Source organism: Ranitomeya variabilis, chromosome 4 (assembly GCF_051348905.1).
Source record: "Ranitomeya variabilis isolate aRanVar5 chromosome 4, aRanVar5.hap1, whole genome shotgun sequence".
NCBI classification, from domain to species: Eukaryota; Metazoa; Chordata; class Amphibia; order Anura; family Dendrobatidae; genus Ranitomeya; species Ranitomeya variabilis.
In genome coordinates, this window is record NC_135235.1 from 553,587,002 (window position 1) to 553,603,894 (window position 16,893).

Consider the following 16,893-nt stretch of genomic DNA (forward strand, 5'->3'; position numbering starts at 1 on the left):
GGTTTAGAAATTGGGTAATTGCCAAGATAAGGCTATTGACCATGTCCTGCATCTTTGAGGTCTGGTCCGTATCGGACTCAGACTGGGAATCCACTTCCGACCCAAAAGCCCCCTCTGAGAAGGGGCCATGGGGTGAGGAATGCATCCTGGAGGATGCAGAAGGACTTGGAGAACTAGGGGAAGAGCTGGGAAAAGCCCGCTTCCTTTGCTTTGTACTCGATTTGTCCCTGTGAAGGTCACGGTCAGGTGCATGCAAATCACCATGAGAGGCGTTCGGAGCACTGGTGGCAGTAGACAAATGTGGAAGTCGCTCCAGGACCTGGACCAGGAACTGTGAAACATTTGTCAGGTCTGAGACTGATTGTGACATGGTAACAGCCCACTCTGGAGGGAGGGGAGTACTCATCTCGGGCGTTAGAGGGCTCCTGTGGGGCAGACATGGTGAAGGGGCTGCAGGACAGGCAGAAAGGGGAGGGCTGGCCTGAAGACCACTTCCTTTTGCAGAGGGTACAGGCGTAGTGCATTACAGTGGGCTTAAAGGGGCAAGAAGAAGCCTCTCTAGGGTTGGGCATAAGTTGAGCCTACCAGATGCCAGCGACGACCAGTAGAAAGAACTGTGTCCCCCTTTGTGCAGAGCGTCTGCAAGTCTGCATAGCGCGCAGGATATAGCAGTGTTCCCCCGGGTGCAGAGCGCCAGCAAGGATATGGCGGTTTGGAGAGGCTGATGCAGCCTTGGCTTGTCCCCACACCGCTGGAATCTGCCGGCCAGCTTAAAAAAAAAAAAAAAAACTAGCGTCCTATTGGCATGGGGGCATGGGAAACATGACCGCGGCTGCCCCCTTCCACTAACGCCACCCTGTCCACTGCGATAAAGGAACAGTGTACCCACCCCGGGATGATGCCTGTGGCTGCAGAGGGAGAGACATACCTATGGCGAGTCCCGGTCCCTCTACAGCAATGAGGATCACGTCAGGAGCCCTAAGGTGTGTGATGGTTGCTGGAATCAGGGATCCTTCTTCCTGCACCGTCTCCAGACGGTGTAGAAGACTGCATCAACCCCTTACAAGAAGGCTGGAGGCAACCGCTGGTGACCACCGACTTCCTCCAGCCTTCTTAGGAGAGGCGGAGGGATGGGGAAAATGCAAAGGACCAGCCACTGGGTATCACCCTGAAGCACCCGTAAAGGTGACAGGGGATTAGGGCCTGCCTGCGGGTTTGAGAGAGGGCGATGTCGGTGACACCACATTGCTCTCACAGTCGCATAACTACGGGAAAACAGAGAACCTGAAAAAGAAAATGCGGATCTGGTAGCAGATCCAGGTCCTTCTCCTACAGACACTGAGCTTAAACCGAGGTACTTTGTGCCTGTCGGTGGGTGTATACTGCGGAGGAGAAGCTTTTTTTTTGCCTAGTGTCAGCCTCCTAGCCACGGCAGCATACACCCATGGTTACCTGTGTCCCCCAATGAAGGGATAACGAAAGGACAATTCAACTAATATTTTATTATGATTATGATTCTCCAGGTCATTATGAGTTCGCAGATACCAAACATGTATAGGTTATTTTTATTTAAGTGGTGGAAAAAATCCGAATTTTGTAAAGATATACCGTATATACTCGAGTATAAGCAGAGATTTTCAGCCCAAATTTTTGGGCTGAAAGTGCCCCTCTCGGCTTATACTCGAGTCACGGTCGGCGGCAGGGTCGGCGGGTGAGGGGGAGAGGGCGCTGAGGCATACTTACCTGCTTCCGGGGCTCCTGGCGCTGTCCCTGCAGTCCCACGGTCTCCGGGTGCCGCAGCTCTTCCCCTGTTCAGCGGTCACGTGGGACCGCTCATTAGAGAAATGAATATGGACTCCACTCCCATAGGGGTGGAGCCGCATATTCATTTCTTTAATTAGCGGTAACGGTGACCGCTGATAGAGGAAGAGGCTGCGGCACCGAAGACCAGCTGTCCGGGGGAAGGAGCGGGACGCCGGGAGCAGGTAAGTATTACATATTCACCTGTCCGCGTTGCACACGCCGGGCGCCGCTCCATCTTCCCGGCGTCTCTCCGCACTGACTGTGCAGGTCAGAGGGCGCGATGACGCATATAGTGTGCGCGCCGCCCTCTGCCTGATCAGTCAGTGCAGAGAGACGCCGGGACGGGACGCTGAGGAGCTGCAAGCAAGAGAGGTGAGTATGTCATTTTTTTTTTTTATTGCAGCAGCAGCAGCAATCGCACAGCTTTCTATGGTACATCTATGGAGCAATAATGAACGGTGCAGAGCACTATATGGCACAGCTTTCTATGGTACATCTATGGGGCAATAATGAACGGTGCAGAGCACTATATGGCACAGCTATGGGGCAATAATGAACGGTGCAGAGCACTATATGGCACAGCTATGGGGCAATAATGAACGGTGCAGAGCACTATATGGCACAGCTATGGGGCAATAATGAACGGTGCAGAGCACTATATGGCACAGCTTTCTATGGTACAGCTATGGGGCAATAATGAACGGTGCAGAGCACTATATGGCACAGCTATGGGGCCATAATGAACGGTATGGAGCATCTATTTTTTTTTTTTTTTTAATTCACCGGTAGCTGCTGCATTTTCCACCCTAGGCTTATACACGAGTCAATAAGTTTTCCCAGTTTTTTGTGGCAAAATTAGGGGGGTCGGCTTATACTCGAGTATATACGGTATATATATATAAAAAAAAAAAACCACAACACTGATATTTTCAGTGATACTATTTTGGGGTAGATACAATGTTTTGATTGCCTGTTATATCAAATTTATTGCAATGTTCCGGTGACCAAAAATTGTAATTCTGGCATTTTGATTTTTTGTTTCACTGTTTATTATTCGGATTATTCAATTTTATGTTTTGATAGCTTGGGAGTTTCTTAATGCAGCAATACCAAATGTGTATTTTTTATTGTTTTATTTTGAATGGGGCAAAAGAGTTGGGAGGAGAGATATATATATATATATATATATATATATATATATATATATATATATATATATATATATATATATATATATATATATATATATATATATATATATATACACACACACACACACATATATATATACACATATATATATATACACACATATATATATATATATATATATATATATATATATATATATATATATATATATATATATATATATATATATATATATACACACACACACACACACATATATATTTATACATACACACACACACACATCGTATTATGTAGCTATGTCTGCAATGTAGTGAGAGGATAAAAATTTTGATGGGAGGGCTTCCTTAAGTACCATTGACCTCATACAACACACCCATACGTTTTTCATTTTGGTAATTTAATTTTTTCCTCCCCTTTTAAGAGCCATAATTATTTTTCTGCAGGCGTATGAACATTTAAATGGTTTTTAAAAATATATATATATAAATAGAAATTTTCTCTGACACAGCAGAATGGAGGCTTGTCTTTTTCAAGTGCTGTCCTGACTATGACACCAGTTTGGTGGGGCACATGCAGCATTTTTGATAGCTTTTAATATTATTTCAATATCTTTTAAGGTGGCTGTTTCAAAAACCAAAAAAAAAAAAAAAAAAAAAGACAATTTTAGCATCTCAACTTCCTTTAACCCCTTCATGACCCAGCCTATTTTGACCTTAATGACCTGGCCGTTTTTTGCAATTCTGACCAGTGTCCCTTTATAAGGTAACTCAGGAACGCTTCAACGCGAGCGGTTCTGAGATTGTTTTTTCGTGACATTGTGCTTCACGTTAGTAGTAAATTTAGGTCGATAATTTTTGAGTTTATTTGTGAAAAGAATGGAAATTTGGCTAAAATTTAGAAAATTTCGCAATTTTCAAATTTTGAATTTTTATTCTGTTAAACGAGAGAGTTATGTGACACAAAATAGTTAATAAATAACATTACCCACATGTCTACTTTACATCAGCACAATTTTGGAAACAAATTTTTTTTTGCTGGGAATTTATAAGGGTTAAAATTTGACCAGCGATTTCTCATTTTTACAACGAAATTTACAAAACCATTTTTTTTTTTAGGGACGAGCTCACATTTGAAGTCAGTTTGAGGGGTCTATATAGCTGAAAATACCCAAAAGTGACACCATTCTAAAAACTGCACCCCTCAAGGTGCTCAAAACTACATTTAAGAAGTATATTAAAGGGAACCTGTCACCCCCCCCAGTCGTTTCAAAATAAAAGAGCCACTTGTGCAGCAGTAATGCTGCATTCTGACAGGGTGGCTCTTTTAGTTCTGGGTGCTTGTAACTGGAGAAATAGTCACTTTTATAATTTGTCCGAAATACCTGGTCCTCAGTCAAGCAGGCCGGCGTTTCCCCCCTGCTTCAGACAGCACACAGCTGTCACTCACATCTTCTTGGCGCCGCCTCCTCCTCACTGCTGTTTTTCAAAGTAGCCGACGCCTGCGCTCTTATCCCCTGCCTGGTGCAGGCGCAGTGAGCGCTGGCCGTCTTTCCTCATATGCAGTCCAGCTGACTGCGCCTGCCCTGCTTGTGATTCCCAGTCCCGCAGTGACTTATGATTTATTCACATTGCGGGGCTGGGATTCACAGGCAGGGCGGCCGCACAGGCGCAGTCAGCTGGACTGCATATGAGGAAAGACGGCCAGCGCTCACTGCGCCTGCACCAGGCAGGGGATAAGAGCGCAGGCGCCGGCTACTTTGGAAAACAGCAGTGAGGAGGAGGCGGCGCCACAAGTGGCCACAGAGCCTCTGTGTGCCTAAACATTGGAGCTCCCCCACAAGTGACCCCATTTTGGAAACTAGACCCCCCAAGGAACTTATCTAGATGCATAGTGAGCACTTTGAACCCCCAGGTGCTTCACAAATTGATCCGTAAAAATGAAAGTACTTTTTTTTTTTTCACAAAAATTTTTTTAGCCTCAATTTGTTCATTTCCACATGGGCAACAGGATAAAATGGATCCTAAAATGTGTTGGGCAATTTCCCCTGAGTACACTGATACCTCACATGTGGGGGTAAACCACTCTTTGGGCGCACGGCAGGGCTCGGAAGGGAAGGAGCGCCATTTGACTTTTTCAATGAAAAATTAGCTCCAATCGATAGCAGACACCATGTCGCGTTTGGAGAGCCCCCAGTGTGCCTAAACATTGGAGCTCCCCCACATGTGACCCTATTTTGGAAACTAGACCTCCCGTGGAACTAATCTAGATGTGCAGTGACTACTTTAAACCCCCAAGTGCTTCACAGAAGTTTATAACGCAGAGCCGTGAAAATAAAAAATCATTTTTCTTTCCTCAAAAATAATTTTTTAGCCCGCAATTTTTTTTTTTCACAAGAGTAACAGGAGAAATTGGACCCCAAACGTTGTTGTCCAGTTTGTCCTGGGTACGCTGATACCCCATATGTGGGGGGTGGGACCACCGTTTGGGCACACGTTGGGGCTCAGAAGGGAAGTAGTGACATTTTGGAATGCAGACTTTGAGGGAATGGTCTGCGGGCATCATGTTACATTTGCAGAGTCCCTGATGTGCCTAAACAGTAGAAACCCCCAACAAGTGACCCTATTTTGGAAACTAGACCTCCCGTGGAACTAATCTAGATGTGCAGTGACTACTTTAAACCCCCAAGTGCTTCACAGAAGTGTACAACGCAGAGCCGTGAAAATAAAAAATAATTTTTCTTTCCTCAAAAATGATGTTTTAGCAAGTAATTTTTTATTTTCGCAAGGGTAAGAGAAGAAATTGGACCCCAAAAGTTGTTGCCCAGTTTGTCCTGAGTATGCTGGTACCCCATATAAGGGGGTAAACCACTGTTTGGGCGCACGTCGGGGCTCGGAAGCGAGGGAGCACCATTTGACTTTTTGAACGCAAGATTGGCTGGAATCAATGGTGGCGCCATGTTGCGTTTGGAGACCCCTGATGTGCCTATCCCTAATCCCAACTCTAGCCATAACCCTAATCACAACCCTAACCCCAACACACCCCTAACCACAACCCTAACCCCAACACACCCCTAACCCTAATCCCAACCCTAACCCAACCCCAACACACCCCTAACCCTAACCAAAACCCTAACCACAAGCCTAATCTTAACCCTATTTCCAACCCTAGCCCAAATTCCAACCCTAAGGCTATGTGCCCACGTTGCGGATTCGTGTGAGATTTTTCCACACCATTTTTGAAAAATCCGCAGGGAAAAGGCACTGCGTTTTACCTGCGGATTTACCGCAGATTTCCAGTGTTTTTTGTGCAGATTTCACCTGCGGATTCCTATTGAGGAACAGGTGTAAAACGCTGCGGAATACACACAAAGAATTGACATGCTGCAGAAAAACAGGATTTTTGGTTGCTTACCATAAAATCTGTTTCTTGGAGCCTCCATTGGGGGGACACAGGAACCATGGTGTATGCTGCTGCCACTAGGAGGCTGACACTATGCAAATAAAAAAAGTTATCTCCTCCTCTGCAGTGTACACCCCACCGACTGGCATTATACTCTTCAGTTAGTGAGAAAGCAGTAGGAGATAAATAACTAGGTTGAAAACCATAACCACAAACTTGAGAACTGTAAACGTGAGAAGAGTCATAGAACATAAAACAACAGAAACTGAGAAACATTGGGAGGGTGCTGTGTCCCCCAATGGAGGCTCCAAGAAACAGATTTTACGGAAAGCAACCAAAAATCCTGTTTTCTTTATCGCCTCTCATTGGGGGACACAGGAACCATGGGACGTCCCAAAGCAGTCCCAAGGGTGGGAAGAAAGACTTCCAACAGGCCAGAGGACTCACCACCTCCGCCTGCAAGATCCTTCTGCCTAGGCTGGCGTCCGCCGAAGCGTAGGTATGGACCTTGTAAAATTTGGCGAACGTGTGGATGGAAGACCAGGTTGCCGCTTTGCAAAGCTGTAGGGCGGAAGCCCTGTGGTGCACCGCCCAGGAGGCGCCGACTGCCCGGGTAGAGTGAGCCTTGATCCCAGAAGGGGGCACTCTGTTCTTGACCCGGTAAGCCTCCAGAATTGCCGTTCTGATCCAGCGAGCAATAGACGCCTTAGAAGCCGGTTGGCCTCTGCGCGAGCCATCAGGAATGACGAAAAGAGAATCCGTCTTCTGGAAAGTGGACGTTCTATCCAGGTAGATCTTCACTGCCCTGACGAGGTCCAGCTTGTTCAACGAGCGCTCCCGAGGAGGAGTCGGAGCTGGACAAAAGGAAGGTAGAACATTGTCCTCGTTGAGGTGGAAGGTGGAAACCACCTTAGGAAGAAAAGAAGGCGGAGGCCTGAGGACCACCTTGTCCTGGTGGATGATTAAGAACGGAGGACGGCAAGACAGGGCCGCCAACTCGGAAACGCGGCGGATAGAAGTGATGGCCACAAGAAAGGCCACCTTCCAAGATAGAACTGACAGGGGGACCTCCCTGAGAGGCTCAAAGGGGGAAACCCTCAGAACATCCAGTACCAGGTTTAAATCCCATGAATCCACAGGAAGGTCTTAACCTGTGGTCGGGAAGCTAAAGTCTTCTGAAAAAGGATGGAAAGTGCAGAGACCTCTGACTTCAGGGAACTAAGAGCTAGGCCCGAATCCAGTCCTGCTTGAAGGAAGGCCAAAATGGAAGGCAGGGAAAAAGGACATAGATGAAACACGGTTGGACTCGCACCAACGGAAGTAAGCCTTCCAGGTACGATAGTAGATCCTGGAAGACGAAGGCTTCCGAGCCTGAATCATGGTGTGAATCACCTGGTCCGAAAGGCCGGACGCTCTTAGAACTGCGGTCTCAAAATCCACGCTGTTAAACTGAGCGACCGAGAATTCGGGTGGCAGATCGGACCCTGAAAAAGCAGATCGGGCCTGTCTGGAAGGCGCCAGGGAGCGTCCGCGAGACGATTGACGAGCTCCGCGAACCAAGCTCTCCTGGGCCGATCCGGGGCGATCAGAATGACCGGCACCCCTTCCGCTTTGATCTTTTTCAACAGTTTAGGAAGTAATGGAAGGGGTGGGAACAGGTAGGGCAGCACGAACTGTGACCAAGGAATGGCCAGAGCGTCGACGCCCACTGCAAGAGGATCGCGAGACCTGGAGACGAACTGCGGAACCTACCTGTTCATTCGAGACGCCATGAGGTCCACGTCCGGAGTCGCCCATCGAAGACAAATCTGATGGAAGACCTCCGGATGCAAGGACCATTCCCCTGCCGCGAGACCCTCGCGGCTGAGTAAGTCGGCGGCCCAATTGTCCACGCCGGGGATATGCACCGCGGATATCACCGGAACCGTTGCCTCTGCCCAGAGGAGGATCTTGGATACCTCGGCCACGGAGCTCCGAGTCCCCTTTGATGGTTGACATGCAACCGCCGTGGCATTGTCCGTCTAGATTCGGATTGGAAGGCCCCTGAGAATCCCTTCCCAGTGACGAAGGGACAGAAAAATGGCCCGGATCTCGAGGACATTGATCAGCAAGGTTGACTCCTGCGCCGACCAGCGGCCCTAAACAGCCAGGTGGCGAAACACCGCACCCCAGCCGAGCAGGCTGGCATCCGTCGTCACCACTTGCCAGTGGACTGGAAGGAAGGACCTGCCCTGGGAGACGAGAGGTGACGTGAGCCACCAATTGAGGAGAGAAGTGATGGCTGCGAAGAAACCCGGAACTAGAGCGGGATCTCTTGGAGGTCGGGATTTGAAAAAACGATCCGGGGGTCGTGAAACGAACTCTCTTGTATTCAGAGGATACAACTTCCCTGACCCATGCGTCCTCTACTGAGAAGATCGAGACGTCCCTGAAGAAGAGGAGACGGCCGCCCAGCCTGGGAGGTGGGCTGACGACTAGCCGAGAGTCATGCCGAGGTGGTTCTTCCAGTTCTTGACCTGGAAGATCTACCCTGGGAGTAGCGAGGACGCCAGGAAGGAGTGGGCCTAAAGGATACGGTCTTCTCTTGACGTGCTTGTGGCCTCTGTTGCTGCTGGGAGAAGGAATTTGATGCCTTGAAGCGACGAAAAGGCCGAAAAGAACAAAATTGACGTCTAGGAGGAGGGCGACGAGGCTTGGCCTGGGGAAGAAGGGAACTTGTGCCCCCTGTAGCGTCCTTAATTATTTGGTCCAGCTTAGAACCAAAGAGACGAGATCCCTGAAAAGGCAGGCTGGTAAGGGACTTTTTAGAAAAGAAATCCGCCTGCCAGGCCTTAAGCCAAACGGTCCGGCGGATGGCAACCGCGTTGCTGGACGCCTGAGCGGCACAAGACGCGGCGTCCAGGGAGGCGGAGACCAGATATTCACCCGCGTGAGAAATCCGGTTGGCAAGTTCCGCCAGCTGTCCGGATGGAACCCCGTCCAGAATGTCCTGACGGAGCTGTTTGGCCCATTTGGATATGGATTTTGAAACCCAAGTGGAAGCAAAGGCCGGGCAAAGACTAGCTGAGGCCGCTTCAAAGGCTGACTTCGCGTAAGATTCTATGACTCTCGTTAGAATCCTTCAGAGATGCTCCGCCAGACAGTGGAAGGACCGTGTTGGTGGACTGTCTGGAAACTGGAGGGTCCACCGAAGGAGAAGCAGTCCAATTAGCGGTGAGCTCCGGAGAAAAGGGATATAAAACGCCAAGTCGCTTTCCTCTCTGAAAGCGTCTGGTCGGGTTCTCTTTTTCTCTGGTCATAATCTCCTCGAATTCTGGGTGAGGAGCGAAAAACTTGGAAGGTGGTTTAGCCCGTCTAAACGAAACCGCCTGATCTGCGGGTTCCGCAGAGGACTCCTTGATGCCACAGGTTAGATTTATCGCTCCAATGAGATTCTGAACCATATCCCTCATGGTAGCGATTTGGTTCGAATCCAGCTCCGAAACATCCTCCGAAAGCGCATCAGAGAACGCCTCGCCTAACTCAGGAGAGGAGGTTCGGGAGGACGCCGACCGCAGAGGAGGACCGTGTGGCGAGATGGAGTGAGAAGAGGACTCAGACCGTCGTTCCTGTCTGGACCTTTTGTGGCTTATAACGAAGGGGTCAGACGGAGGCTCCTGCGACCCGCTGGCTACTGCGGGGGTCTGCAGAGGTAATCGATCCAGCACGGACACCAGAGTTTGAGATACCCGTGTTAGATCGGCCACAGATTGTGACAGAGGAAGCCCAGCCTGGGATGGGGGTATCACTCTAGGGCGGATCGGTCGGGGGATCCTGGGCGGTGGGAACAATCGGGTTGCTGCAGGCCTGACAGAGCGGAGAGGACTGACCTGAGGGAAGTTTGCAGTTACAGGACGAACATGCAAAGTACTTTGACTAAGGCAGAAGAGGAAGAAGTAGGAGGACAAGAGCGGCCCCCTTTAGAGGTAGACATTTTCAGGAGGTCTGAAGAAAATGCCAGAGGGTTAGGGGACAGTGAGAGCAGAGGGGGGTGTCAGTCTGCAGTGCAGAGCTACTCACGGCAGATGAGAAAACGGATACCCGGTGGAGGAAGCTGTCCAGCTTGCGGTGGATCTCTGGAGAGAAGTAGAGCTCCTGCTGCAATCCACGCAGATGGTGACCGCTGAAAGGGCGTAGGTCAGGAATGTGCGCTCTGGAAAATGCGGAGCGCGAGGTGTTGCCAAGTAGCGGCGTGGGTGGAGTCAGCCGAGATGGCGCCGGTGGGCGAAGAGTGCAGGACAGAGATTGTCGGGCGGGAGAAAGCCCGCCCGATGAAAGCGGAAGTGGGCGGAGCACGTACCGGAAGTAGGCCCGGGCCGAAGCCGGGGCCTAAATTAGAAGCCGGCGACCGCCGGAGGAAAGAGCCGCGTTGTCGGAACAGTGCGCCGCAGATAGAAAAGTGGCGCAGCAGCCTGCCAAGGCTGTCAAGCAGCCGCCGTGAAACCCGCGGCGCCAGAGCACTGCGCCGCAGGGAGAAGCGGCGCGGCAGCCTGTCGCGCCGGAGAAGGTAGTGCGGCCCCATTGAAATTGCGGCGCCGAAGCAGTGCGCCGCAGGAAGAAGCGGCACGACAGCCTGTCAGGGCATTGTCACATGAGAAGGTGGTGCGGCCGCCGCCGGAGCAGTGCGCCTGAGAACCGTGGCGCCGGAGGTAGGAAGCAGCGGGCAGCCTGTAGGGGGCCCGCGCCGGATAGAAGGCAGAGGGGCCGCAGCAAGAAGAAAACGCGCCTGTCTGCTGCGCAATTGAGGATCACCTTGTCCTGCAAACCCGGGCCGTGCTGTTGCAATCTGGCGCACGCGACGACCAGGTATTCTGGGAGCCCCTAGCGAGACCCCCCCCCCTTGAAATATCTGGGATGGGGAAATACTTGCCTCAAACCTCCCACGCCGATACTAACCTGAAGGGGAATGAGACGTCCAGGGAGCTGATGGACGTCCTCGTCTCCACAACCGACAGGCTCTGGTGGGCGAGTGGGTGGGGGTCGGAGCCAGGACCGGACTTCTGAGCACGCTTGTGTGCTAGGATCATGGTCCTGCTGAAGGATCTATGAGGATACGGGGTGGCAGTATACGCCGTACTCACAGTCCGTATTATGGGACTACAGGTGTGACTGTTCACCCTGTATCCCTCCGGGAAACCTGAAAGAAAACGACGCACATTGAGGTAGATAAGGGTCTAATGAAAGACCCGTGTCCACCTCCTGACACTAAGCTAAACTGAAGAGTATAATGCCAGTCGGTGGTGTGTACACTGCAGAGGAGGAGCTAACTTTTTTATTTGCATAGTGTCAGCCTCCTAGTGGCAGCAGCATACACCATGGTTCCTGTGTCCCTCAATGAGAGGCGATAAAGAAATACAACGCAGCGTTTCCGCACGGTATTTTCCGCACCATGGGCACAGCGGATTTGGTTTTCCATAAGTTTACATGGTACTGTAAACCTGATGGAAAACTGCTACGAATCCGCAGCAGCCAAACCGCTGCGGATCAGCAGCCAAATCCGCACCGTGTGCACATAGCCTAATTCTAAAGGTATGTGCACACGCTGCGGAAAACGCTGCGGATCTGCAGCGTTTCCGCAGCTGCGGGTCCGCAGCAGTTTCCCATGAGTTTACAGTTCAATGTAAACCTATGGGAAACAAAAAACGCTGTACACATGCTGTGGAAAAAAACGCGCGGAAACGCAGCGGTTTACATTCCACAGCATGTGACTTCTTTCTGCGGATTCCGCAGCGGTTTTACAGCTGCTCCTATAGAAAACCGCAGTTTGTAAAACCGCAGTGAAATCCTCAGAAAAACCGCGGTAAATCCGCAGCAGTTTTGCACTGCGGAAAAATCCGCAGAGGACCAGAATACGTGTGCACATAGCCTTACCCTAACCCTAATTCTAACCCTAACCCTAACCCTAGTTCTAAACCTAACCCTAGTGGAAAAATAAAAGTAAATATATTTTCTTTATTTTATTATTGTCCCTACCTATGGGGGTGATAAAGGAAGGGGGGGGGGTTCATTTACTTTTTTTTTTTTAATTTTGATCACTGTGATAAAACCTATCACACTGATCAAAATGTACATGGAACGAATCTGCCGGCCGATTCGGCGGGCGCACTGAGCATGCGCCCGCCATTTTGGAAGATGGCGGTGCCCATGGAACAGACGGACGGACACCGGGGGGATCGGTAAGTATGGGGGGAATCGGAGCAGGGGGGGGGGGTATCGGAGCACGGGGGGAGCGGACAGGAGGACGGGGGGAGCGGACAGGGGAGCGGACAGGAGAGCGGACGGGAGGACGAAGGGGAGCGGACCACAGAACGGAGGACTGGGGAGGAGATCGGTGGCGGTGGGGGGCAGATTAGGTTTTCCAGCCATTGGCCGATGATATTGCAGCATCGGCCATGGCTGGATTGTAATATTTCACCACTTATCATAGGTGAAATATTACAAATTGCTCTGATTGGCCGTTGCACCTTCAACAGCCAATCAGAGCGATCGTAGCCACGTGGGGGCAAAGCCAACCCCCCTGGGCTAAAGTACCACTCCCCCTGTCCCTGCCTATCGGGTGAAATTGGAGTTAACACTTTCACCCGATCTGCAGGGACGCGATCCCTCCATGACGCCACATCGGTGCCAATCCGACCTGTGACGCCTACTTTCATGACGCCTACGTGGCGTCACAGGTCGGGAAGGGGTTAACAATTAACCACCTGGCTTACATTATTTTAAAAATTGGACTTTTAAGAACATGGCAATAACAAATATAGGGATTTATGTGTACTCACTGTAAAATCCTTTTCTCTGAGCCACTCATTGGGGGGACACAGAACCATGGTGTTGGAAGATTCGGGAGTCGAGACTTCCGATAAACATTCTGGAGTTTCGAGCGATCAGGTTGTTCTCGGCCCAATGGAGAATGTGGGACACCTCGCGTATTGCTACCCTGCTGCCGGTACTCCCCTGATGATTTATGTACGTCACCGCTGTGGAATTGTCTGATTGAATCCGAATGGGATGACCCACAAGGAGGGAGTGGAAACGTCTCAGGGTAAACCGAATCTCCAGAATGTTTATCGGAAGTCTCGACTCCCGAATCGTCCAACGATTTTTTAAGTTTTATTATTGCTAAAAAAAATGTTTTGATCAAACGGTTTTCTAGAAAAATTTCACTAGTTCTTAATACACACGGGTCTTGAAACTGATCATTGGTTCAATATAGTGCAAAACTTTAGTATTGCCATATATAATGAAAAATAAGGTCTCCAATGTAGTCTAGCCCATGTTTGAGCATCAAAGTAAGACTAAGATTGCAGCCATAGGGTCCTTCAGCAGGCGCCTGGTTACGATGAGAACCAATTGGTACCAAGATCATGTCATGAAGGTAGGTGGGCCAAATTACACCCAAACAGATGCCACTTACATGCTGGTATTTAAGAGGTTAACAGCAGTGATCAGAGCTATCTGTGTCACTGCTGTTAGACGCAGATGTCGGCTATACATCACAGACGGCAACTGTCCTGTTTTGAGTTGCTCAGTTCTCGGGCCTGCTCCATCACATAATAGTACATCACAGGAGTGAAGACAAAATTTCCATAACACAAGCACATACAACACAAATAATACACTGTTCTGTGAAAAAAATGTAAAACAATCTTTGCACATATGATGACATGTGAACCACACTATTCCTTCCACTCACGCTTCATTTTCTGCACCATTGGTCTTGTTTTTACGTTGCTTTTGCTCGTTATTAGCTGGAGGAGTCTGTCCCATAGCAGGAGGCTTCCGCTTGGCCAGTAACTTTCGTTGTCGCTCAATCTCTTCCCTTTGAGAATTTATTCGTTCCTGTTGCCTAAAATAGAAAATAAAACAAGAAAAAAAACAAAAACGAACTTAGTCAATATATAAGTAAGTAACAAAGTTTTGGGGTAATTATCCCAATCCTGGATATACTATTCATCATCCGTAAGTACTTCATTCTCATGCATAACTATACCTAGATGACATGATTTTCATAGTGCTTGATGACTGTGTATAGAATTTACCTAGCTGCATTTTCTGCTGTGTGAGATTTGTTGTCACATAGAAAATTACTGTAAAATGGTAATAAAATAAACTACTTTGTAACACAGCATCTGTAAGATGCTCCATAATTTTTTGTTGCTGGGGCTCTGACTAAAGCTCTGATAATGGACATTGCACAGTTGCATTCCTGGCCCCTTCATAATTTTCAGCACTGTGCGCCCTTCATAATTTTCAGCTGCCTGTGGTGCTCCCATAAATTTGGATGGACTGGTACAGCAAATGGCCAGAAATACATCTGTGGATGGAAAGACTGAAGAATGTTAGGTACTAAAACCATGTTGTGGCCCATCTAACTGCAGGATTTACCACTGTATTTTGGCAGTCTAATGAAAATATAGATAATGGTAACTACTGAGGTGCATCAGGCACAAAATCAATGATCTTGCTTACTTAATGAGGTTTTGAAAGGCGTATCCATCGGTCCACTGCTCAGTGAAAGAAGCTCCATGGCGGACAGTAGTAAAGTGGCCCAAGCGAAGTCGATCCTGCATACTTTTGTCTCGACATGCCATCTTCTCTTGTTTTGACTACAAGGAAATAATAGTTGTATGGAAAATAGCATCAAATACAAAAATGTAGTATGGAAGAGAACTGTTAACTAAAACATGAGGCTAGAAGGGAGAGGGAGAGGAAAAAAAAAAAAAGTTCGATCTAAGTCAGCCTGTGCCATAAGCAGAGTGCCCAGCTAATAGTTATGGCGCAGTCTGTCATCTAGTGGCAGCAGCTTTATCCCCACAGTCTCATGTGGCAAATGTGCATATAATTTGGAGGAACGACGCCTGGTAGATTAAAAAGGGCACACCCCAAGTATTGTAACAATGGATTATACATGATGACATTTTTTATTATTGACCAAAAGGATCACTTTAGTGACACCAATCTTACAAGGAATAATTTAAATTGCTTTAAAATTGGTTATAGAGGTAACAATCTTTTCATTAGGCATCACAGTTAAGCTTGCAATCATTATGAGCGGTTTATGTATTTAACATCTAAGGAGGAGTTCCTCACAAATCACAAGTTGGTCTTATAAAAAGAGTAGACACCCTATAGGAAAATTTTTGCTAAACCTCTGGTTTAAAAGCATTTAGCTTGAGACTTTACCCATATCGGTCCCACTCAGATTTAAACGCTTTTCAAGCAGTCACTTTAAATTTTATACCGGCAGGAAGACATCATAGAATTCCAAAGTTGGCTGATAAAAAGAGGGGAGGTCTAGCGACTCCTAACTTTGTTCATTATTATTGGGCATCGCACCTCCGCATGATCCCATCGTGGTCTTCTTAACCTGCCTATATGAAATGGATAGAGACTGAAAAACTAAGGTTAGCCAAAAGGTCATCCCAACTCCTTGATCTTGAATGGTGCTAACAATACCACTTCAATAGAACTATTGGGTCCAATGATGCACACCAGAAATATATGGAGGGTCTGGTATAAAAAATTCAATCTGACATCAATGAATTCTGCTCTTACCTCCTTCCTTTTCCACCCAAATTTCCCTGAAAGTTTAACCCACTCGTTTGCAGGGTTATGGACTCAGTCTGGCTTGTTTACCGTCACCGGCATAATCAATTATAACACGAGAATTCTACATTCCTATGATGAGCTGAAATCGAAGTTCTCCCACCATTCTCTTACATTTCAATATATTAAATTAGGCACTTTGCCTCATCATTCTTCTACGGTCTACAGACTTCGATTCCTACCTCCTTCGAGAGACTGTGCAAGAATAGTTAAACAACAAGAGGTTTAATATCTAATATTTACATTATTCAACAGGCTCCAGACACAGATTCCCTAACTAGACACTCTTATATGCTCAAATGGGAGGAATGTCTGGGTAAAACACGAACCGTAGTAGAATGGAGAAATGTTTAGACCAGAGCAGCCAAGACTGCATCTTGTATTTCGTTACAAAGAAAATCAGTACAAAATCCTTCATCTCTGGTACCATACGCCTGAATTTTTACATAAAATGGACCCATCTATTCGCTCCCCTTTCCTAACGTTGCACCCTGTCTAGAAGTTCTAGATTTCACATTTTTTGTGACTGTCCACTGATTAAACTGTTCTGGGTGATAGTCCAACTCCTCTTTAATCAGATATTTTTATTGAGCATAATAAAGAGAATAGTATCCATTCAAATAAACAAGGTACATTTGTTTTGTTTTTTATTTAAAAGAAACAACCCCTCCCCCCTGAAGTCCCAATTCCAACCAAACAATACTCCTGGAAAGAAGAGAAGAACAATACATACATATATAGTATTAGCCCCTTTTAACCACAATCTCTCAATTATTCCCATCCAGCCATGGCTGCCACAACTTTTGAAAAAAGCCTATCCTATTTCTCTTATTATATATACTTTTTTCGAGCTGGACAATATGATTCGCCTGTGCAATAAACTCTCGTCTAGTA

The 16,893-nt window shown here is 47.9% G+C and overlaps 1 protein-coding gene across 2 annotated transcripts in view; it reads right to left on the reverse strand.

The window, feature by feature from the left end:
* The window catches only part of TLK2 (tousled like kinase 2), a 129,170-nt gene that overhangs the window by 46,360 nt on the left and 65,917 nt on the right, over positions 1–16,893 (reverse strand). For both annotated transcript variants that reach the window (XM_077252690.1, XM_077252689.1), the window contains exons 10-11: positions 14,863–14,999; positions 14,087–14,239 (exon numbers count right to left, since the gene is read on the reverse strand). In XM_077252690.1, coding sequence (XP_077108805.1) covers positions 14,087–14,239; positions 14,863–14,999 — 290 coding nt within the window. The remainder of the gene's footprint in view (positions 1–14,086; positions 14,240–14,862; positions 15,000–16,893) is intronic.